The sequence below is a fragment of the Pseudophryne corroboree genome, chromosome 2 (genome assembly GCF_028390025.1).
Source record: "Pseudophryne corroboree isolate aPseCor3 chromosome 2, aPseCor3.hap2, whole genome shotgun sequence".
Taxonomy (NCBI): domain Eukaryota; kingdom Metazoa; phylum Chordata; class Amphibia; order Anura; family Myobatrachidae; genus Pseudophryne; species Pseudophryne corroboree.
This window is the reverse complement of record NC_086445.1, coordinates 908,164,682-908,188,440: the sequence shown is the minus strand read 5'-3', so window position 1 is coordinate 908,188,440 and position 23,759 is coordinate 908,164,682. Positions and strand designations below refer to the sequence as shown.

The 23,759-nt window shown below is 47.1% G+C and overlaps 1 protein-coding gene across 1 annotated transcript in view; it reads left to right on the top strand.

Moving 5' to 3' along the window:
* SCARF1 (scavenger receptor class F member 1) overlaps positions 1 to 23,759 on the top strand; it is a 299,113-nt gene that overhangs the window by 259,342 nt on the left and 16,012 nt on the right. Inside the window, exons 9-10 of the mRNA XM_063956091.1 lie at positions 8,321 to 8,438; positions 14,654 to 14,778. Of these exons, the coding sequence (XP_063812161.1) occupies positions 8,321 to 8,438; positions 14,654 to 14,778 (243 nt within the window). The remainder of the gene's footprint in view (positions 1 to 8,320; positions 8,439 to 14,653; positions 14,779 to 23,759) is intronic.

Sequence of the window (23,759 nt, the reverse complement as noted above, 5' to 3'; positions counted from 1 at the left end):
CAGAAAAACAGAAGCACTGTTGTCCTGTATGCAGCCAATAAGATTGGCGCCCTGCTTCAAAGCAAACTATTGCTCGCTGGATCTGTAACACAATTCAGCAGGCGCATTCTACGACGGGATTGCCGTTACCTAAATCGGTCAAGGCCCATTCCACTAGGAAGGTGGGCTCTTCTTGGGCGGCTGCCCGAGGGGTCTCGGCACTACAGCTGTGCCGAGCTGCTATTTGGTCGGGTTCAAACACCTTTGCAAAGTTCTATAAGTCTGATACCCTGGCTGAGGAGGACCTCCTGTTTGCTCAATCGGTGCTGCAGAGTCATCCGCACTCTCCCGCCCGTTTGGGAGCTTTGGTATAATCCCCATGGTCCTTACGGAGTCCCCAGCATCCTCTAGGACGTAAGAGAAAATAAGATTTTAAACCTACCGGTAAATCTTTTTCTCGTAGTCCGTAGAGGATGCTGGGCGCCCGTCCCAAGTGCGGACTACTTCTGCAAGACTTGTATATAGTTATTGCTTACATAAGGGTTATGTTATAGTTTTCATCGGTCTTGGACTGATGCTATGTTTTTTTCATACTGTTAACTGGGTAGTATATCACAAGTTATACGGTGTGATTGGTGTGGCTGGTATGAATCTTTTCCTTGGATTAACAAAAATCCTTTCCTCGTACTGTCCGTCTCCTCTGGGCACAGTTTCTCTAACTGAGGTCTGGAGAAGGGGCATAGAGGGAGGAGCCAGTGCACACCCAGATCTAAAGTCTTTCTTAAAGTGCCCATGTCTCCTGCGGAGCCCGTCTATCCCCATGGTCCTTACGGAGTCCCAAACATCCTCTACGGACTACGAGAAAAAGATTTACCGGTAGGTTTAAAATCTTATTTTTTATAGAAAAAAAAAATAGTGTTTGGGACTGGGAAGGGAGTGGGAGGAGGACATGAATGCAATTTTGTTGTCCAGGGCTTCCATTAACTTAATGGAAAAGGGTCTGAATGGGTTAAAAAAATAAGAATTTACTTACCGATAATTCTATTTCTCGGAGTCCGTAGTGGATGCTGGGGTTCCTGAAAGGACCATGGGGAATAGCGGCTCCGCAGGAGACAGGGCACAAAAAGTAAAGCTTTAGGATCAGGTGGTGTGCACTGGCTCCTCCCCCTATGACCCTCCTCCAAGCCTCAGTTAGGATACTGTGCCCGGACGAGCGTACACAATAAGGAAGGATTTTGAATCCCGGGTAAGACTCATACCAGCCACACCAATCACACTGTACAACCTGTGATCTGAACCCAGTTAACAGTATGATAACAGCGGAGCCTCTGAAAAGATGGCTCACAACAATAATAACCCGATTTTTGTAACTATGTACAAGTATTGCAGATAATCCGCACTTGGGATGGGCGCCCAGCATCCACTACGGACTCCGAGAAATAGAATTATCGGTAAGTAAATTCTTATTTTCTCTATCGTCCTAGTGGATGCTGGGGTTCCTGAAAGGACCATGGGGATAATACCAAAGCTCCCAAACGGGCGGGAGAGTGCGGATGACTCTGCAGCACCGAATGAGAGAACTCCAGGTCCTCCTTAGCCAGGGTATCAAATTTGTAGGATTTTACCAACGTGTTTGCCCCTGACTAAATAGCCGCTCGGCAAAGTTGTAAAGCCGAGACCCCTCGGGCAGCCGCCCAAGATAAGCCCACCTTCCTTGTGGAATGGGCATTTACATATTTTGGCTGTGGCAGGCCTGCCACAGAATGTGCAAGCTGAATTGTATTACACATCCAACTAGCAATAGTCTGCTTAGAAGCAAGAGCACCCAGTTTGTTGGGTGCATACAGGATAACAGCAAGTCAGTTTTCCTGACTCCAGCCGTCCTGGAACCTATATTTACAGGGCCCTGACAACATCTAGCAACCTGGAGTCCTCCAAGTCCCTAGTAGGCGCAAGGCACCAAAATAAGCTGGTTCAGGTGAAACACTGACACCACCTTAGGGAGAGAACTGGGGACGAGTCCGCAGCTCTGCCCTGTCCAAATGGACAACCAGATATGGGCTTTTTTGAGAAAAAAACCACCAATTTGACACTCGCCTGGTCCAGGCCAGGGCCAAGAGCATGGTCACTTTTCATGTGAGATGCTTCAAATCCACAGATTTGACTGGTTTTAAACCAATGTGATTTGAGGAATCCCAGAACTACGTTGAGATCCCACAGTGCCACTGGAGGCACAAAAGGGGGTTGTATATGCAATACTCCCTTGACAAACTTCTGGACTTCAGGAACTGAAGCCACTTCTTTCTGGAAGAAAATCGACAGGGCCGAAATTTGAACCTTAATGGACCCCAATTTGAGGCCCATAGACACTCCTGTTTGCAGGAAATGCAGGAATCGACCGAGTTGAAATTTCTTCGTGGGGCCTTTCTGGCCTCACACCACGCAACATATTTTTGCCACATGTGGTGATAATGTTGTGCGGTCACCTCCTTTCTGGCTTTGACCAGGGTAGGAATGACCTCTTCCGGAATGCCTTTTTCCCTTAGGATCCGGCGTTCCACCGCCATGCCGTCAAACGCAGCTGCGGTAAGTCTTGGAACAGACATGGTACTTGCTGAAACAAGTCCCTTCTTAGCGGCAGAGGCCATAAGTCCTCTGTGAGCATCTCTTGAAGTTCCGGGTACCAAGTCCTTCTTGGCCAATCCGGAGCCATGAGTATAGTTCTTACTCCTCTACGTCTTATAAGTCTCAGTACCTTAGGTATGAGAAGCAGAGGATGGAACACATACACCGACTGGTACATCCATGGTGTTACCAGAACGTCCACAGCTATTGCCTGAGGGTCTCTTAACCTGGCGCAATACCTGTCCCGTTTTTTGTTCAGACGGGACGCCATCATGTCCACCTTTGGTATTTCCCAACGGTTTACAATCATGTGGAAAACTTCCCGATGAAGTTTCCACTCTGCCGGGTGGAGGTCGTGCCTACTGAGGAAGTCTGCTTCCCAGTTTCCATTCCCGGAATGAAACACTGCTGACAGTGCTATCACATGATTTTCCGCCCAGCGAAAAGTCCTTGCAGTTTTTGCCATTGCCCTCCTGCTTCTTGTGCCGCCCTGTCTATTTACGTGGGCGACTGCCGTGATGTTTTTCCCACTGGATCAATACCGGCTGACCTTGAAGCAGAGGTCTTGCTAAGCTTAGAGTATTATAAATTTACCCTTAGCTCCAGTATATTTATGTGGAGAAAAGTCTCCAGACTTGATCACACTCCCTGGAAATTTTTTCCTTGTGTGACTGCTCCCCAGCCTCTCGGGCTGGCCTCCGTGGTCACCAGCATCCAATCCTGAATGCCGAATCTGCGGCCCTCTAGAAGATGAGCACTCTGTAACCACCACAGGAGAGACACCCTTGTCCTTGGATATAGGGTTATCCGCTGATGCATCTGAAGATGCGATCCGGACCATTTGTCCAGCAGATCCCACTGAAAAATTCTTGCGTGAAATCTGCCGAATGGAATTGCTTCGTAGGAAGTCACCATCTTTACCAGGACCCTTGTGCAATGATGCACTGATTTTAGGAGGTTCCTGACTAGCTCGGATAACTCCCTGGCTTTCTCTTCCGGGAGAAACACCTTTTTCTGGACTGTGTCCAGAATCATCCCTAGGCACAGCAGACTTGTCGTCGGGATCAGCTGCGATTTTGGAATATTTAGAATCCACCCGTGCTGTTGTAGCAGTATCCGAGATAGTGCTACTCCGACCTCCAACTGTTCCCTGGACTTTGCCCTTATCAGGAGATCGTCCAAGTAAGGGATAATTAAGACGCCTTTTCTTCGAAGAAGAGTCATCATTTCGGCCATTACCTTGGTAAAGACCCGGGGTGCCGTGGACAATCCAAACGGCAGCGTCTGAAACTGATAGTGACAGTTCTGTACCACGAACCTGAGGTACCCTTAGTGGACATGGAGGTAAGCATCCCTGATGTCTCGGGACACTATATAGTCCCCTTCTTCCTGGTTCGTTATCACTGCTCTGAGTGACTCCATCTTGATTTGAACCTTTGTAAGTGTTCAAATTTTTTTAGATTTAGAATAGGTCTCACCTAGCCTTCTGGCTTCAGTACCACAATATAATGTGGAATAATACCCCTTTTCTTGTTGTAGGAGGGGTAATTTGATTATCACCTGCTGGGAATACAGCTTGTGAATTGTTTCCCATACTGCCTCCTTGTCGGAGGGAGACCTTGGTAAACCAGACTTCAGGAGCCTGCGAAGGGGAAACGTCTCGACATTCCAATCTGTACCCCTGGGATACTACATGTAGGATCCAGGGGTCCTGTACGGTCCCAGCGTCATGCTGAGAGCTTGGCAGAAGCGGTGGAACGCTTCTGTTCCTGGGAATGGGCTGCCTGCTGCAGTCTTCTTCCCTTTCCTCTATCCCTGGGCAGATATGACTCTTATAGGGACGAAAGGACTGAGGCTGAAAAGACGGTGTCTTTTTCTGCAGAGATGTGACTTAGGGTAAAAACGGTGGATTTTCCAGCAGTTGCCGTGGCCACCAGGTCCGATGGACCGACCCCAAATAACTCCTCTTCCTTTATACGGCAATACACCTTTGTGCCGTTTGGAATCTGCATCACCTGACCACTGTCGTGTCCATAAACATCTTCTGGCAGATATGGACATCGCACTTACTCTTGATGCCAGAGTGCAAATATCCCTCTGTGCATCTCGCATATATAGAAAATGCATCCTTTAAATGCTCTATAGTCAATAAAATACTGTCCCTGTCAAGGGTATCAATATTTTTAGTCAGGGAATCCGACCAAGCCACCCCAGCTCTGCACATCCAGGCTGAGGCGATCGCTGGTCGCAGTATAACACCAGTATGTGTGTATATACTTTTTATGATATTTTCCAGCCTCCTGTCAGCTGGCTCCTTGAGGACGGCCCTATCTATAGACGGTACCGCCACTTGTTTTGATAAGCGTGTGAGCGCCTTATCCACCCTAAGGGGTGTTTCCCAACGCGCCCTAACTTCTGGCGGGAAAGGGTATACCGCCCATAATTTTCTATCGGGGGGAACCCACGCATCATCACACACTTCATTTAATTTATCTGATTCAGGAAAAACTACGGTAGTTTTTTCACATCCCACATAATACCCTCTTTTGTGGTACTTGTAGTATCAGAAATATGTAACACCTCCTTCATTGCCCTTAACGTGTGGCCCTAATAAGGAATACGTTTGTTTATTCACCGTCGACACTGGATTCAGTGTCCGTGTCTGTGTCGACCGACTAAAGTAAACGGGCGTTTTAAAACCCCTGACGGTGTTTCTGAGACGTCTGGACCGGTACTAATTGTTTGTCGGCCGTCTCATGTCGTCAACCGACCTTGCAGCGTGTTGACATTATCACGTAATTCCCTAAATAAGCCATCCATTCCGGTGTCGACTCCCTAGAGAGTGACATCACCATTACAGGCAATTGCTCCGCCTCCTCACCAACATCGTCCTCATACATGTCGACACACACGTACCGACACACAGCACACACACAGGGAATGCTCTGATAGAGGACAGGACCCACTAGCCCTTTGGAGAGACAGAGGGAGAGTTTGCCAGCACACACCAAAAACGCTATAATTATATAGGGACAACCTTATATAAGTGTTTTCCCTTATAGCATCTTTTATATATTTCTAACGCCAAATTAGTGCCCCCCCTCTCTGTTTTAACCCTGTTTCTGTAGTGCAGTGCAGGGGAGAGCCTGGGAGCCTTCCCTCCAGCCTTTCTGTGAGGGAAAATGGCGCTGTGTGCTGAGGAGATAGGCCCCGCCCCTTTTTCGGCGGCTCGTCTCCCGCTCTTTAATGGATTCTGGCAGGGGTTAAATATCTCCGGAGGCTATATGTGAGGTATTTTTAGCCAAAAAAGGTTTTCATTTGCCTCCCAGGGCGCCCCCCTCCCAGCGCCCTGCACCCTCAGTGACTGCCGTGTGAAGTGTGCTGAGAGGAAATGGCGCACAGCTGCAGTGCTGTGCGCTACCTTAAGAAGACTGAGGAGTCTTCTGCCGCCGATTCTGGACCTCTTCTCGTTTCAGCATCTGCAAGGGGGCCGGCGGCGAGGCTCCGGTGACCATCCAGGCTGTACCTGTGATCGTCCCTCTGGAGCTAATGTCCAGTAGCCAAAGAAGCCAATCCATCCTGCACGCAGGTGAGTTCACTTCTTCTCCCCTAAGTCCCTCGTTGCAGTGATCCTGTTGCCAGCAGGACTCACTGTAAAATAAAAAACCTAAGCTAAACTTTTCTAAGCAGCTCTTTAGGAGAGCCACCTAGATTGCACCCTTCTCGGCCGGGCACAAAAATCTAACTGAGGCTTGGAGGAGGGTCATAGGGGGAGGAGCCAGTGCACACCACCTGATCCTAAAGCTTTACTTTTTGTGCCCTGTCTCCTGCGGAGCCGCTATTCCCCATGGTCCTTTCAGGAACCCCAGCATCCACTAGGACGATAGAGAAATAAAAATGTGTGAGGTCCCCCCTCTTAAGTATAACCAGCCTCGGGCTCTTTGAGCCGGTCCTGGTTGTTTAAATACTGGGGAAAAATTGGACAGGGGTTCCCCGTATTTAGACAACCAGCACCGGGCTCTTAGTCCAGTCCTGGTTCCAAAAAATACGGGGGACAAAAAACGTAGGGGTCCCCCGTATTTTTTAAACCAGCACCGGGCTCCACTAGCTAGGGACATAATGCCACAGCAGGGGGACACATTTATATAGGTCCCTGCGGCCGTGGCATTACCCCCCCAACTAGTCACCCCTGGCCGGGGTTCCCTGGAGTGGGGACCCCTTAAATGAAGGGGTCCCCCCCTCCAGGCACCCAAGGGCCAGGGGTGAAGCCTGAGGCTGTCCCCAGCACCCCTAGGCGGTGGGTGCCATGCTGTTAGCCATTAGAGTGTTAAAAAAAGAGTATTGTTTTTTGTTGTGGAACTACCAGGCCCAGCAAGCCTCCCCCGCTTGCTGGTACTTGGAGAGCCTCAAGTACTAGCATGCGGGGAAATAACGGGCCCGCTGGTACCTGTAGTTCTACAAAAAAAAAATACCCAAATAAAAACACAACTCACACACCGTGAAAGTAAAAGTTTATTAAAAACACACTTACACATACTTACCTACATCCCACGCAGGTCATGTCCACTTGTCCACTAGAATCCAATAGGGTTACCTGTAAAAATGAGAGAGAGATTACTTACCTACATCCCACGCCGATCACGTCCACTTGTCCAGTAGAATCCAATAGGGACGAGGCACCTGGAAAAAGAATGAAAATAAATACTTTCAGAGGGGCTGGGGAGAGAGAGAGAGAGAGAGAGAGAGAGAGAGAGAAAACCCTGCCTCACTCACTCACAGACAGCGCTCCCGGCCCGTTGCTTAGTAACGGGACGCCTGGCAACACAAGTCACAGTCCCGCAGCCAGGAAGGAGGCGGCAGCGGCTGGAGGCGGAGGGCCAGGAGGAGAGGTGAGTACTGCGGGGACTTAGCTGCGACACAACACAAACATAGAACTTACCCCTCACTCCTGCTTCAGGCCAGTCGCTCCAACGCCAGTCACAGCCACCGGGTCCCGCCGCCTCTTCCCCGTCCAGCGTCGTGTGGGTGATTGGACAGCGGATCCAGCACTGGATCCGCTGCCCAATCACAGGTGCCTCGCTGACATGGGGGTGGTGACCCTGTCAGCGAGGCACTTGTTTCAGTGCCGCTTTCCTGCTCTGTTTTAATGGGCTTTTACAGCCCAGTGCTTGGCCCCGCCCCCCGCTCTGCCCCCGTTCCCATTATCCACGGGAGGCTCTGCTATCAGTGCCTCCCAAAGTCATTTAAACTCATCAAATTATTACAATTAAATAAAGAAGATACGTATGACACAGACTATGTGTCATAAGTATCTTCTTTGTATGATTTTAATAATTAATCACAGGGGAGGCACTGCCTCCCCTGCCTCCACTGACTGCACGTCCCTGATATAATGTGAATAGGCTGCAACAGCTACACTCATAATGGTAATATTATTAGTGGGAGGGATCAATACGCACTTAGCCTATCAGAAGCTCTTGTCAATTGTTGTCATCATCATCATCAGTGCATATTTTGCACCAAAAGGCGAGTACCCTTGGATATATGCCTACTGAGAGGGGCATGTGCGTCTTTGTTGCAGCCTACCTGAGCCACATCTGCCAGAATCCACCATTAATGTACTCGACTTTAAAGCCTCCTACCCATACTTACTAATCTTCTTCATCTTTTTTTTTTTTTTTTCCCTCTTTAACTGTGTATGATTGTTCCTCCATAGCATCCAGTCAAAAAGGAGCAATAATTGCCGGAGCGCTTGTTCTTCTGTGTGTGATTCTCATCCTCTGCTGCTGCTGCTGCTGCTGCTGTGGGACTAATCAACTTGAGAGCAAAGACAGGTAATGAATGTGCATTGTAACAAAAATCATGGTGGGAGCGTCCTTCATGAAATTTCCATAACAGCGTATATTTATGTAATATCTGTCTTCTATACTCTTTGGAGGGATCTTGTGGCATTTGAGGGCTGAACCAATTCATAAGAATGCAGCTTATTGATTCGCTTTGTGTCACTGATTAGTGGAGATTCAATAAACTTTCCTTCAATTGTGGTTCAACACCACAAAAATAGCTGCCTCCATAAAACTCAATTTCATGTTACTAATGACTTGTGAAACGGATGCACATAAAATAAAATGCTGTAACCTTTGGTGCCCAATCAGGTGTTTCTTTTCATTTTAGAAACTGAGTCGGAATGTTTGAACTAATCCCACCAATTTCTGTAGGTCACAGTTGCTTTTTCCTGTGTACCATTATTCATACAAGTTCTCATATACAGTGAAGTGGTGTAGATTCTGGAGCACATCATAAGATCATATTTCTAACAAAATAGTAATACACATTATGTCATTTGTTCACTTTTTAAATATTCCACTAACCACTAACTTGTGTATTTTTATACTATAGCATGACATAGTCAAAAATGCAAAAACACAATTAACTTTTTTTTAAATGTTGTTTGGTGAAATTAAACTGAAATTAAACATCCAGCCGGCAAATCTGCAGCAGCCTGCCACCTAGTGGTAGCCAAACAAACAACATGATGAAGTAGGAGAAATGTCTACAAAGTTTTCAGAGGATACTGCTGCTGTATGTCTGCTGGATTGATCTGTCATTAGTTGTTGCATAAAGCAGCTGCATGGAAACCACAACAATCCCATACTAAAGACTGGCAAACGCACAAATAACGCTACAAAACATATTCAAATAATAATAAAAAAATGACATACAGTGAGTAGTGACACAACAAGTAGGGCCACAGATGAGCGGCTACAGGCTTGGGTACGGAGAAGGCTTGACCAAATCCAATGAGGCATCACCACTTCCCTTTGCAACGGTGGTGGGCACACTGGATGACCAGGGCTGGATGAATAGTCACATGGGCCTGGGGCTGAAAATGTTTTACAGACGTATACTGAGAAGGAGAGGTGCTGCAACCAGTGCTGTGTGGGTGTGGTCAGTGCTGTGTGGGTGTGGTCAGTGCGGTGTGGGTGTGGTCAAAATAGAAAAATTGCAGAATTCTGTGAGAAAACTTAATACAATTTTAATACTTATGATTTATGGCCAATGGTGTGGCCAGCTAGGCGGCTTGGTATCATCATAAAGTCTGGATGATGGGCCTATTTTTTTGTGGAGGCTTGGAGCTGTAGCTCCATCCACCCCATTGTTAAACTGGCACTGAGGATGACAGGGAGGAGGGGAGGTGAGTGCACACTCAGGAGGAAGTCTCTCCCCATAGGTGCCAGCTGTTGTTAGCACGACTATGTGATCTGTGTACATACTATCTCCCCCTTAGCAGCTGATACCAGACTGGCCCGGGTCCTGTTACAGCACTTCTACAACAGTAAAAGCTTCAGCACTTGGATTTTTTGGATTCATTGAGAAAATGGTCCTGCTAACAGTTTGAAGTACAGTCCCTCTTATTATGGCTAGTTTGGCAAGAGTGTGACTTAGTGGTGGAGTTGTTTAGATGCTTTCGACACCTTAAAGGTCACAACAGTATATTACAACTCATGCATAGTATTTCTTAACTATGTATATAATATATTATTGAAAACAGGAACACATATGTATTAATAAAAATGGAAATACAACTTCTGAAGAATTATTCTGCAAAAAAAACCCATGGAACTGATTGAAAAAAAAAAAGCAATTTATTAAAGCAAACAGAGATGGAACTGTCATTGGTGCAGCAGGTGCATTGCACCAGGGCCACTGGGGACTAAGGGGCCCACTGCTGCCTAGACCAGCAATTAGTTTTTCCCTGGGCCACCGCATGACCATTTTGAGCGAAGTGAGATGACTGGCTCAGCAAAGGGAGCAGGGTGGACCCCATTGCCTGAGGAATCTGCCCCTTACCTCAGGGAATCAGGGTTGACCTTGTGTGTGTGCGGACGCATTAGTTTGCCATCTGAGCCGGACTGATAGGGGAGTCCTGCTGCCTGTCAGCGCTGATGACCGCAGACACGTACTGCCTCTAATTCACAGAGCTATGAATTCTTCCTGAATCACGGGCGGTGTAATTGGTGCTGTCAGAGCCGAACCTGTTTGACCAAGTAACGAACTGAGGAAAGCCCAGGGGGTGGGGCCCCCTCTCACAGACAGGGCAGTGGCTGCTGTACTCCCACTGCTGGAAATTATGTGTGTGCAGGTGTTCATATTGCAGAGTTATATAGGGACACACCAGCGGATGACTCAAACTATGAACAGCCCAGTTACTTAACCAGTGGTGTTAGTTTATTGATAGATAGCAGGTACAGCTGTACTCACTGTTGCCTGTACACTGGTGATGAAGCAGAGCTGGAGGGGATCAGGGTTTCATACAGCTCCCTAGATGGTGACTGCATACTGCAAACGGGTACCTGTGCAGGGATGCTGGAACAGCTTTATGGCAGGTGTTAACCAGGTATTACAAGGAGCTAAGTAGGAGACTTCTGTCTCCCACCATGTGGCTACATAGTCTTATACAGTAAATAAATAAGAAAGATGGACCATGCACATTCTCAATAGTGATCTTGGGGCCATCTTTGGATAGGGCATGAGGCCTCCCTGGAGGACAGGAAGACTAGAGTCTGTGCAGTAGCACACTTCCTTCAACCCCCACCAAGGTACATGCCTCCCCCTGGTCTCCAGACAGCACAAGACTGTGTGCAGGACTGTGTGATTGTACTCCTGACACCCTCTTCTTGTCACCCACTGCCTCTCTATGTTGCCTTTCCCTGTCGCTCTGTGCCTCTCTCTACCACCCACTGCTTCTCGCTGTCACCCACTGGCATGTGGCATATTATTTTTGCACCTGGGCTCACCACTCACAAGTTCCACCATTGAAAAAACAAATAGCCAAATAGTAAAAAGGACTTCTTCTTCTTGGTGGATTTGCTGCAGACAGGGCAAACATAGAACATTTCAAATTAACAACCCCATTTAAAAGACTTCACACTGAATTCATTAAGTTGTGTAGTGCTTTGTCTCCCCCTGCAGTCCAAACCTAAAATCCCAATCCCCCCCCCTCCCCTTCGCGGCTTACCTGTGAGTGGCCGGCAGACGCTAGTTCGGGATCCCGAGCCAGGCTCGTGATCCTGTTCGGAATGCCGGTGTTGGCATTCTGAACAGTGTCTGGTTCCGGCGCTGGTATTTCGACTGTCGGGATACCGACCGGATCCCATGTGAACGCCCTATTGCTGCTCACTTACACCCATTTAGCTGTATGTGGAGATGCCGCTGACTTCTGTGCTACAGTGAATAGCCACACAGATTCACAGAGACGCACAGATGAAATCATGAGTAATACCTAATTAAAAGTACTTGATTTCAAAACTTTTTTTATTGTAGTGAAATAAACATTATCATGTTTGCACGTTACTTTATATTTCTTATAGACTACAATTCTTTCATTATCACCTCCATATCAATGTACCATGTATTTTGTTGTTCTTCTCCCTTCTATGCCCTGACCATTGTACACTGTTGTTCCATAATGTGACAGAGATTTAAAAGATAAAAAAAAAAAAAAGCGCAATATTACAGTATACTTCCATTGCTTTTGTTTGGATACTTATTTAAATGAAAAGGGAAAATTAGTTAGTAGTTCTGCACTCTCTGGTGAGACCCCAGCTTGTAAAGCTAGCCATACACCTGTGTCGTACATCGCATCAAATGATCATATGTGCTACACGATCGGGGTAGGAGTCTATTGTGGGTGGAATGATAAATTGTATAGTGTAAAAGCACCGTACAATCTATCGCATGCCCAGCGGTTGGCGGGGGAGATCGTAGTACAACTCCCACCTAGGGGGTCATTCCGACCTGTTCGCACGCAACCTATTTTTTGTACTGCTGGACCAGGTAATCGCCGCCTACAGGGGAGGGGAGGGGGTTAGGGCTGTGCAGTACCCCCTCTTGTGCAGAGAGCTACTCAGAGAGCTACTCACCCACTGCGACGTGCCGGCTTGGAGCTGACGTCAGGATCCCTCCTCTTCAATCAATGGCTGGGCACGCCTGCGTTTTTCCGGACACTCCTCGAAAATGATGAGGTGCCGCCCAGGTACGCCTTCTGCCTGTCAATCTTCTTGCGTTCACCGCTGTGAATGGCTTCTTCGTAAGGTCCGTCGCTGCATAGCGACGGCTGTCACCGGCGAATGACGCGCCTGCACACTTCCGCACGAGTGCATGCGAATTTCAGACCCGTTAGCACGTCTGCGAGAAATTGCAGCATGCGAACGGGTCGGAATGACCCCCCTGGTGCGAGTCGTATTAATGTATGGCCAGCATTAGAGTTTAGAAGTTAGAACACAGATATTTTTATGCTATTATGGCTTTTCAGCATAACACTGTAAGGACCATTTTCCAGGCATCTGTTTTCATAGGGTGCAGTACGGCTGACCGGCGGTCAGGAGACCGCTGGTCAGCTTACCAACGCCGGGATCCCGGCAGCATCCCGATGCCGGGATCCCGGCGGGGAGGGGCGAGTGCAGCAAGCCCCTTGCAGACTCGCTGCGCTCGCCACGCTGCGCTCGCCACACTGCAGGCTCGGTGGCGACCTGCGGTCGCCACGGGTTCTATTCCCACTCTATGGGTGTCGTGGACACCCACGAGTGGAAATAGTCCCTGTTGGTCGGCATGCCGACCATCGGGATAGTGAGCCTTCGAGATGGTGGAGGAGGTCATGTGACAAGAGACCCATTAAGATAGCTGGAGCCTTCCGATCAATAATCCATAGACCAGAACTTCACATTTATCCATCATCAACAGGAGGAAGACTCAGCTTAAAAGCATTTAGAGGATTGCATGCTGCAGCTACAGAAGCTCTGCTATAAACAGCAGACACATGATTTGAGTTAAAGTTTAAAGGTGTCTCCTAATAAACATAGCACTTGTTCTTTCCAATGCTAATTCACACACTCAAGGGTTTATCAGGTAATAACAGAGAACAAGTGTTTGCTAAACATAAGCATGTCTGTGGTAGGATGCAGGGTGAAGAAATGATGTCAGGGAGGACCAGAACCATTGATGGAACCAGTGGAACCACTGATCCACAAAACCAGTATTGTCTTCCAGGAGACACCCAATTGGGGTAATTCTGAGTTGATCGCAGCAGGAACTTTGTTAGCAGTTGGGCAAAACCATGTGCACTGCAGGGGAGGCAGATATAACATGTGCAGAGAGAGTTAGATTTGGGTGTGGTGAGTTCAATCTGCAATCTAAATTGCAGTGTAAAAATAAAGCAGCCAGTCTTTACCCTGCACAGAAACAAAATTACCCACCCAAATCTAACTCTTTCTGCACATGTAATATCTGCCTCCCCTGCAGTGCACATGGTTTTGCCCAACTGCTAACAAAAATCCTGCTTACCCCCAATATTATATTCAGCAAACAGTAGAATCTTTGTTAGAACAAGGTGTATTAAGACAGCATGTAAATCCACAACTAATTGTGCAATTTACCCATAAGTACTCTTTATGGAGACTTCACTAACTGTTCTAGTATTAGGGCAGCATAAAAGAGACTTTGGGATATATTCGGGAAATGATGCATCAAACCGGATTTTATGGTCAAACCTCCAAAAATGCAATTTTCGGTGGCTTGCCTACTTACTCATATATTATGCATCAATAGCGTTACCTAATAGAAGGCTGCTAATTTGTCTATGATATAAACTAAAATATCCTAAGACAACACTAAAGTGTGCCTCCTAGTGGCCATATTCATTTAGTATTAGGCTTGCTTCACATTAATAACCTTTATTTTTGACCATGTTTTTATATATAAGATGGTATTATTGATTATTGGTGTTAGTGACCCATCAGGAGATAACATGGAAGAGAGAAGCTATGCAACACCCAGAGGTAAGACAAGCTAGCACCATCTTTGCAAGGAAACTCAGAGTTGCTAAGCTGATCAGAGCTTGTTAAATACCCCCATAGATAACTATGTGGATGGCTGCTGCAATCTAATTAATACTGACGGCAGGAAGGCTTCATAAATAGGGCCGTTATAGTTTGTGATTATTACAGATCTTTCTGTTTTGTGCTTTTTTTTTTTTTTTTTTTTATTGCAGATTGTCTACTGGAGATGAAGGGTGTTTATCGAGGATGAAGCACAATTTCCAGGGGGGTCTGGTGAACATTAGCTTCCTCTTACCATGCTGTTCCATAGGCAGCACTAAGGTCTCCTGGGTTACTGGTAAGATATGTTTTCCCATAAATCATGCAGATACACATTGGGGCAGATGTATTAACCTGGAGAAGGAAGAAAGAAGTGATAAAGCAGTGATAAATGCAAGGTCATAACGTACCAGCCAATCAGTACAGGTTTGAAAAATGACAGGAGCTGACTGGCTGGTGCGTTATCATCACCTTGCACTTATCACAGCTTTATCACTTCTTTATTCCTTCTCCAGGCTAATACATCTGCCCCATTGATTGCTATCATCCTTTACTGTAAAAAAGAAATGCGTAGTTGCCTGTTTTATCTATTAATATTATAAAAGTGAAGCTTACTGTCCATAGAAAATGATATGGGTTTGCTTGGTATTTACAATTGGTTGAACGATTCTCCCTCAGTCACAAGATGACCTTCAAGGTCTCATTTCCATTTGCAGGTATTATCAAATACTCATGTCTCTATATTAGAGATGAGCGGGTTCGGTTCGTTGAGATCCGAACCCCCCCGAATTTCACCTATTTTACACAGTTCCGAGGCAGCCTCAGATCTTCCCGCCTTGCTCGGTTAACCAGAACGAGCCCGAACGTCATCATCCCGCTGTCGGATTCTCGCGAGATTCGTATTCTATTTAAGGAGTTGCGCGTCGCCGCCATTTTCACTCGTGCATTGGAGATTGAACGGAGAGGAAGTGGCAGCATTCTCTCCCCTGAAAAGCTCCGTAATCTGTGCTCAGTGTGCTGCAAATAATCTGTGCTCAGTGTGCTGAAAATATCTACGTTCTCTGCCTGAAAACACTCCATATCTGTGCTCAGTGTGCTGCATTGTGGGGACTGGGGACCACCAGTATAATAATATATACTATTCTATAGCTGCTATACTGCTTGTCAAGACACGTGTCACAGTTACACCGCTCTGTACTGATATATATATATATATATATATATATACAGTAATAATATATATACTATTCTATAGCTTCTATACTGCTTGTCAGGACACATGTTTCACAGTTACACCGCTCTGTACTGATTAATATATATATATATATATATATATATACAGTAATATATATACTATTCTATAGCTTCTATACTGCTTGTCAGGACACATGTGTCACAGTTACACTGCTCTGTACTGATGTATACAATAATATATATATACTTTTCTATAGCTTCTAGTATTACAGTGCAGCATTTTGGTGACCAACAGTATACATATATAGTACAGTACAGTAGGCCATTGCAATTGATATATTACTGGCATATAATTCCACACATTAAAAAATGGAGAACAAAAATGTGGAGGGTAAAATAGGGAAAGATCAAGATCCACTTCCACCTCGTGCTGAAGCTGCTGCCACTAGTCATGGCCGAGACGATGAAATGCCATCAACGTCGTCTGCCAAGGCCGATGCCCATTGTCATAGTAGAGAGCATGTAAAATCCAAAAAACAAAAGTTCAGTAAAATGACCCAAAAATCAAAATTAAAAGCGTCTGATGAGAAGCGTTAACTTGCCAATATGCCAGTTACAACACGGAGTGGCAAGGAACGGCTGAGGCCCTGGCCTATGTTCATGGCTAGTGGTTCAGCTTCACATGAGGATGGAAGCACTCATCCTCCCGCTAGAAAAATTAAAAGACTTAAGCTGGCAAAAGCACAGCAAAGAACTGTACGTTCTTCTAAATCACAAATCCCCAAGGAGAGTCCAATTGTGTCGGTTGCGATGCCTGACCTTCCCAACACTGGACGGGAAGAGGTGGCGCCTTCCACCATTTGCACGCCCCCTGCAAGTGCTGGAAGGAGCACCCGCAGTCCAGTTTCTGATAGTCAAATTGAAGATGTCACTGTTGAAGTACACCAGGATGAGGATATGGGTGTTGCTGGCGCTGAGGAGGAAATTGACAAGGAGGATTCTGATGGTGAGGTGGTTTGTTTAAGTCAGGCACCCGGGGAGACACCTGTTGTCCGTGGGACGAATATGGCCATTGACATGCCTGGTCAAATTACAAAAAAAAACCACTTCTTCGGTGTGGAATTATTTTAACAAAAATGCGGACAACAGGTGTCAAGCCGTGTGTTACCTTTCTCAAGCTGTAATAAGTAGAGGTAAGGACGTTAACCACCCAGGAACATCCTCCCTTATATGTCACCTGGAGCGCATTCATCAGAAGTCATTGACAAGTTCAAAAACTTTGGATGACAGCGGAAGCAGTCCACTGACAACTAAATCCCTTCCTCTTGTAACCAAGCTCCTACAAACCACACCACCAACTCCCTCAGTGTCAATTTCCTCATTAGACATGAAAAACAATAGTCCTGCAGGCCATGTCACTGGCAAGTCTGACGAGTCCTCTCCTGACTGGGATTCCTCCGATGCATCCTTTAGTGTAACGCCTACTGCTGCTGGCGCTGCTGTTGTTGCTGCTGGGAGTCGATCGTCATCCCAGAGGGGAAGTCGGAAGACCACTTGTACTACTTCCAGTAAGCAATTGACTGTCCAACAGTCCTTTGCGAGGAAGATGAAATATCACAGCAGTCATCCTGCTGCAAAGCGGATAACTCGGGTCTTGGCAGCTACGGTGGTGTTAAACGTGTGTCCGGTATCCACCGTTAATTCACGGGGAATTAGAGAATTGTTTGAGGTACTGTGTCCCCGGTACCAAATACCATCTAGGTTCCATTTCTCTAGGCAGGCAATACGGAGAATGTACACAGACGTCAGAAAAAGAGTCACCAGTGTCCTAAAAAATGCAGTTGTACCCAATGTCCACTTAACCACGGACATGTGGACAAGTGGAGCAGGGCAGACTCAGGACTATATGACTGTGACAGCCCACTGGGTAGATGTATTGCCTCCCGCAGCAAGAACAGCAGCGGCGGCACCAGTAGCAGCATCTCGCAAACGCCAACTTGTTCCTAGGCAGACACCGCTTTTCATAAGAGGCACACAGCTGACAACCTCTTACGGAAACTGAGGAACATCATCGCAGAATGGCTTACCCCAATTGGACTCTCCTGGGGATTTGTGACATTGGACAACGCCACCAATATTGTGCGTGCATTACATGTGGGCAAATTCCAGCACGTCCCATGCTTTGCACATACATTGAATTTGGTGGTGCAGAATTTTTTTTAAAAATGACAGGGGCGTGCAAGAGATGCTGTCGGTGGCCCGAAGAATTGCGGGCCACTTTCGGCATTCAGCCACCGCGTGCCGAAGACTGGAGCACCAGCAAACACTCCTGAACCTGCCCCACAATCATCTGAAGCAAGAGGTGGTAACGAGGTGGAATTCAGCCCTCTATATGCTTCAGAGGATGGAGGCGCAGCAAAAGGCCATTCAAGCCTATACAGCTACCTACGATATAGGCAAAGGAGGGGGAATGCACCTGACTCAAGCGCAGTGGAGAATGATTTCAACATTGGGCAAGGTTCTGCAACCCTTTGAACTTGCCACACGTAAAGTCAGTTCAGACACTGCCAGCCTGAGTCAGGTCATTCCCCTCATCAGGCTTTTGCAGAAGAAGCTGGAGAGATTGAAGGAGGAGCGATTCCGCTAGGCACGTGGGACTTGTGGATGGAGCCCTTAATTCGCTTAACCAGGATACACGGGTGGTCAATCTGTTGAAATCAGAGCACTACATTTTGGCCACCGTGCTCGATCCTAGATTTAAAACCTACGTTGTATCTCTCTTTCCGGCAGACACAAGTCTGCAGAGGTGCAAAGACCTGCTGGTGAGACACTTGTCAAGTCAAGCGGAACGTGACCCGTCAACAGCTCCTCCTTCACATTCTCCCGCAACTGGGGCTGCGAGAAAAAGGCTAAGAATTCCGAGCCCACCCGCTGGCGGTGATGCAGGGCAGTCTGGAGCGAGTGCTGACATCTGGTCCGGAATGAAGGACCTGCCAACGATTATTGACATGTCGTCAATAATGATTCTGTCACCATTGAAAGAATAGTGGAGGATTATATGAGTGACCACATCCAAGTAGGCACGTCAGACAGTCCGTACGTATACTGGCAGGAAAAAGAGGCAATTTGGAGGCCCTTGCAGAAACTGGCTTTATTTTACCTTAGTTGCCCCCCCTCCAGTGTGTACTCTGAAAGAGTGTTTAGTGCAGCCGGTCACCTTGTCAGCAATCGGCATACAAGGTTACTTCCAGAAAATGTGGAGAAGATGATGTTCATCAAAATGAATTATAATCAATTCCTCCGTGGAGACATTCACCAGCAATTGCCTCCAGAAAGTACACAGGGACCTGAGATGGTGGATTCCAGTGGGGACGAATTAATAATCTGTGAGGAGGGGGATGTACACAGTGAAAGGGGAGAGGAATCAGACGATGAGGAGGAGGTGGACATCTTGCCTCTGTAGAGCCAGTTTGTGCAAGGAGAGATTGATTGCTTCTTTTTTGATGGGGGCCCAAACCAACCAGTCATTTCAGTCACTGTCGTGTGGCAGACCCTGTCGCTGAAATGATGGGTTTGTTAAAGTGTGCATGTCCTGTTTATACAACATAAGGGTGGGTAGGAGGGCCCAAGGACAATTCCATCTTGCACCTCTTTTTTCTTTCATTTATCTTTGCATCATGTGATGTTTGGGGCCAATTTTTTTAAGTGCCATCCTGTCTGACACTGCAGTGCCACTCCCAGATGGGCCAGGTGTTTGTGCCGGCCACTTGGGTTGCTTAACTTAGTCATCCAGCGACCTTGGTGCAAATTTTAGGACCAGAAATAATATTGTGAGGTGTGAGGTGTTCAGAATAGACTGGAAATGAGTGGAAATTATGGTTATTGAGGTTAATAATACTATGGGATCAAAATGACCCCCAAATTCTATGATTTAAGCTGTTTTTGAGGGTTTTTTGAAAAAAAAAAACACCCGAATCCAAAAAATACCCGAATCCGACAAAAAAATTTCAGGGAGGTTTTGCCAAAACACGTTCGAATCCAAAACACGGCCGTGGAACCGAATCCAAAACCAAAACACAAAACCCGAAAAATGTCCGGTGCACATCTCTACAGGAATCAGGGCTATAGTACTGTCATTTATCCAGTCCAAAATAAATAAATATCAACATGAATACAATCTTCTCAGGTGTTCATAGACAATTTATAGTCTATGTTGAAACCAAATCATTAACCCTATGGCCAGGTTTGGACTGGCTCAGCCCCCGGTGGGCCCCACTGCACGTGGGGCCCAATCCTTACTCTATGGATCAGTTTCCAGACTGTGAACTTGAATTATACATTATTCATGTTACATTAAAATGCACAGGACTATGGTGCATTCTCTACAGTGCATTGCTGTTATTAATATGGCACATTATCATGCTGCAATAGCAGCATAAGTAAACTATATACATTTATCAAGGGGCCCAGGCCAGGCATAATAACAATTGTAATCAGCCGCAAATTATATAATTAAAAAACAATTAGTGCAGCTCTCAAATAGCAACCTAGATTGCCTCAAACCATAGAACTTTTCTCAATGATAATATTCTTATCAAATGAAAGAAAGAGCATATATGAATATGAACAACAAATACAATATTTTTTTATTTAAAAAAAAATATATAATTGTTCAGACATACATTAAAACATGTAAAAAATGCAAATGATTTATAAGAGCATTCTTTTTTACTTGGAGATCTAATTACCACATTTGTCAGGTGATGCCACAACCCCACAGAGGTACCTGCTAGATGATGCCACAACCCCACAGAGGTGCCTCCTAGATGATGCCACAACCCCACAGTGGTGCCTGCTAGATGATGCCACAACCTCACAGAGGTGCCTGCTAGATGATGCCACAACCCCACAGAGGTGCCTGCTAGGTGATGCCACAACCCAACAGAGGTGCCTGCTAGATGATGCCACAACCTCACAGAGGTGCCTGCTAGATGATGCTACAACCCCACAGTGGTGCCTGCTAGATGATGCTACAACCCCACAGAGGTGCCTGCTGGATTATGCCACAACCCCACAGAGGTGCCTGCTGGATTATGCCACAACCCCACATATCTGCCTGCTAGACGATGCCACAACCCCACAGAGGTGCCTGCTAGATTATGTAGATCAGTTGTCCTTGCTGTTAGTTTGGACTTAAATGTGCACAACAGGATAGTCACAGTGTCACCGTTGTGGCCAGCATTATGCTCAACCTCCCTCTTTGAACACAATCCAGAGTTCTTACCATTCAGCATTGGTGACATGACGCAATGCTGTTCACTCTCTAGAAGCAGTAGGGGGAGGGAGGACGCTGTTGCTTTTTATGCTAACCAGTATCTACCAGCTCAGCATCCTCTTCATACTCGCCTACCCTCCGGGAAGCTGTGGGAACCTCACGATTTTTGGGGTAGTCACCTGTAGCCCTGGAACTGTAGTTGACTCTCCCGCATCCCGCCCGCTTCCTGGTGAAGTGGGCAGGATGGGCAAAAAATCCCCAAAATCTTAGCGACTGTGTGAAGGGAGAGTGGCTAAAGTTGTGAATCACAATGTTTAGCCCTGCCCCTTACCCAGTAACCCGTGAATTGTGGGCATATCCTCATCTTGGGGGCAGGGCCTAATGACATCACAGTCCAGCCCCACCCCCCAAAGTATCCTGCTGCGTCTCCTCTCCAGGCTTCTCCCGGAGAGGAGACATAAAAGGTAGGTAAGTATAGTCCTCCCTCGCCTTACTACTTTTACAGAGTGAACAACATTGCGTCACGTCACCAGTGCTGGACCCCGGCTGGAGTAAGCAGATCACCAGCTGTCGCAGAGCTTGCCACTGACTGTGACGGTGAAAATTTGGGATTGTGTTTAGAGGTTGAGCGGGATGTAGTTAATATATCTAAGGACGGGATCCTGGTGGTCGAAATACTGACACTGGCATCTCAAAGGATGCCAGAAGACCGGCGCCTAAATCCCGATGGAGGTAAGGATGCCAGCGTCAAAATACCGACACCCGGAGTCCTGATCATTCTTTCAGCAGGATGCGCTCGCGTCCTGCAGCAGAGGGTGGGAGGTTAGGTCTCAGCATTGGAAGGGGGGTTAGGGTGCAGGGACGGGAAGGGTATGGTTAGGTACCGGGGAGTAGGGGTTAGGGCTAGGCACCAAGCGGGGAGGGTTAGGGTTAGGCACCACCGGATAGGGTTACAGTTAGGCACCCACAAGGGAGGGTTAGGGTAGGGAACAGGTGAGGGTTATGGTAATTTCTGGGGGGCTGTCGGGATTCTGATGGTCAGGATGCTGCAGTCGGAATTCTGACCGTCGGCATCCTGTCCATCGGGATATCATACTGAATCCGGTTGAGCATAATGCTGGCTGCAAGTGTGACAATGTGACTATCAAGTAGAGATGAGCGGGTTCAGTTCCTCTGAATCCGAACCCGCCCGAACTTCAGGTTTTTTACACGGGTCCGAGCAGGCTCGGATCTTCCCGCCTTGCTCGGCTGACCCGAGCGCGCCCGAACGTCATCATCACGCTGTCGGATTCTCGCGAGGCTCGGATTCTATCGCGAGACTCGGATTCTATATAAGGAGCCGCGCGTCGCCGCCATTTTCACACGTGCATTGAGAGTCATAGGGAGAGGACGTGGCTGGCGTCCTCTCCGTTTAGAGAAGAGAGAGACACAGTATTTTGGGGAGCATTATTAGGAGGAGTACTACTATACTGTATACTACTATACTACTTGCTGAAGTGATATTTATACTAGATTAGATAATAGATAGTGTGACTGTAAGTGTATTATCTGACTTGTGGGGGAGACACTGACAGTGGGGAGCAGTTAGAGTCTGAGAGCAGGACTCAGGAGTACATATAACGTACAGTGCACACTTTTGCTGCCAGAGTCAGTGCCACACTGCCATTGTTGTGACCACACTGACCACCAGTATAATAATAAGAATTTACTTACCGATAATTCTATTTCTCGGAGTCCGTAGTGGATGCTGGGGTTCCTGAAAGGACCATGGGGAATAGCGGCTCCGCAGGAGACAGGGCACAAAAAGTAAAGCTTTAGGATCAGGTGGTGTGCACTGGCTCCTCCCCCCATGACCCTCCTCCAAGCCAGTTAGGTACTGTGCCCGGACGAGCGTACACAATAAGGGAGGAATTTTGAATCCCGGGTAAGACTCATACCAGCCACACCAATCACACCGTACAACTTGTGATCTAAACCCAGTTACAGTATGATAACAGCGGAGCCTCTGAAAAGATGGCTCACAACAATAATAACCCGATTTTTGTAACTATGTACAAGTATTGCAGATAATCCGCACTTGGGATGGGCGCCCAGCATCCACTACGGACTCCGAGAAATAGAATTATCGGTAAGTAAATTCTTATTTTCTCTATCGTCCTAGTGGATGCTGGGGTTCCTGAAAGGACCATGGGGATTATACCAAAGCTCCCAAACGGGCGGGAGAGTGCGGATGACTCTGCAGCACCGAATGAGAGAACTCCAGGTCCTCTTTTGCCAGGATATCAAATTTGTAGAATTTTACAAACGTGTTCTCCCCTGACCACGTATCTGCTCGGCAGAGTTGTAATGCCGAGACCTCTCGGGCAGCCGCCCAAGATGAGCCCACCTTCCTTGTGGAATGGGCCTTAACCGATTTAGACTGTGGCAGGCCTGCCTCAGAATGTGCAAGTTGAATTGTGTTACAAATCCAACGAGCAATCGACTGCTTAGAAGCAGGCGCACCCAACTTGTTGGGTGCATACAGTATAAACAGCGAGTCAGATTTTCTGACTCCAGCTGTCCTGGAACATATTTTCAGGGCCCTGACAACTTCTAGCAACTTGGAGTCCTCCAAGTCCCTAGTAGGTGCAAGGCACCACAATAAGCTGGTTCAGGTGAAACACTGACACCACCTTAGGGAGAGAACTGGGGACGAGTCCGCAGCTCTGCCCTGTCCGAATGGACAAACAGATATGGGCTTTTTTGAGAAAAAACCACCAATTTGACACTCGCCTGGTCCAGGCCAGGGCCAAGAGCATGGTCACTTTTTA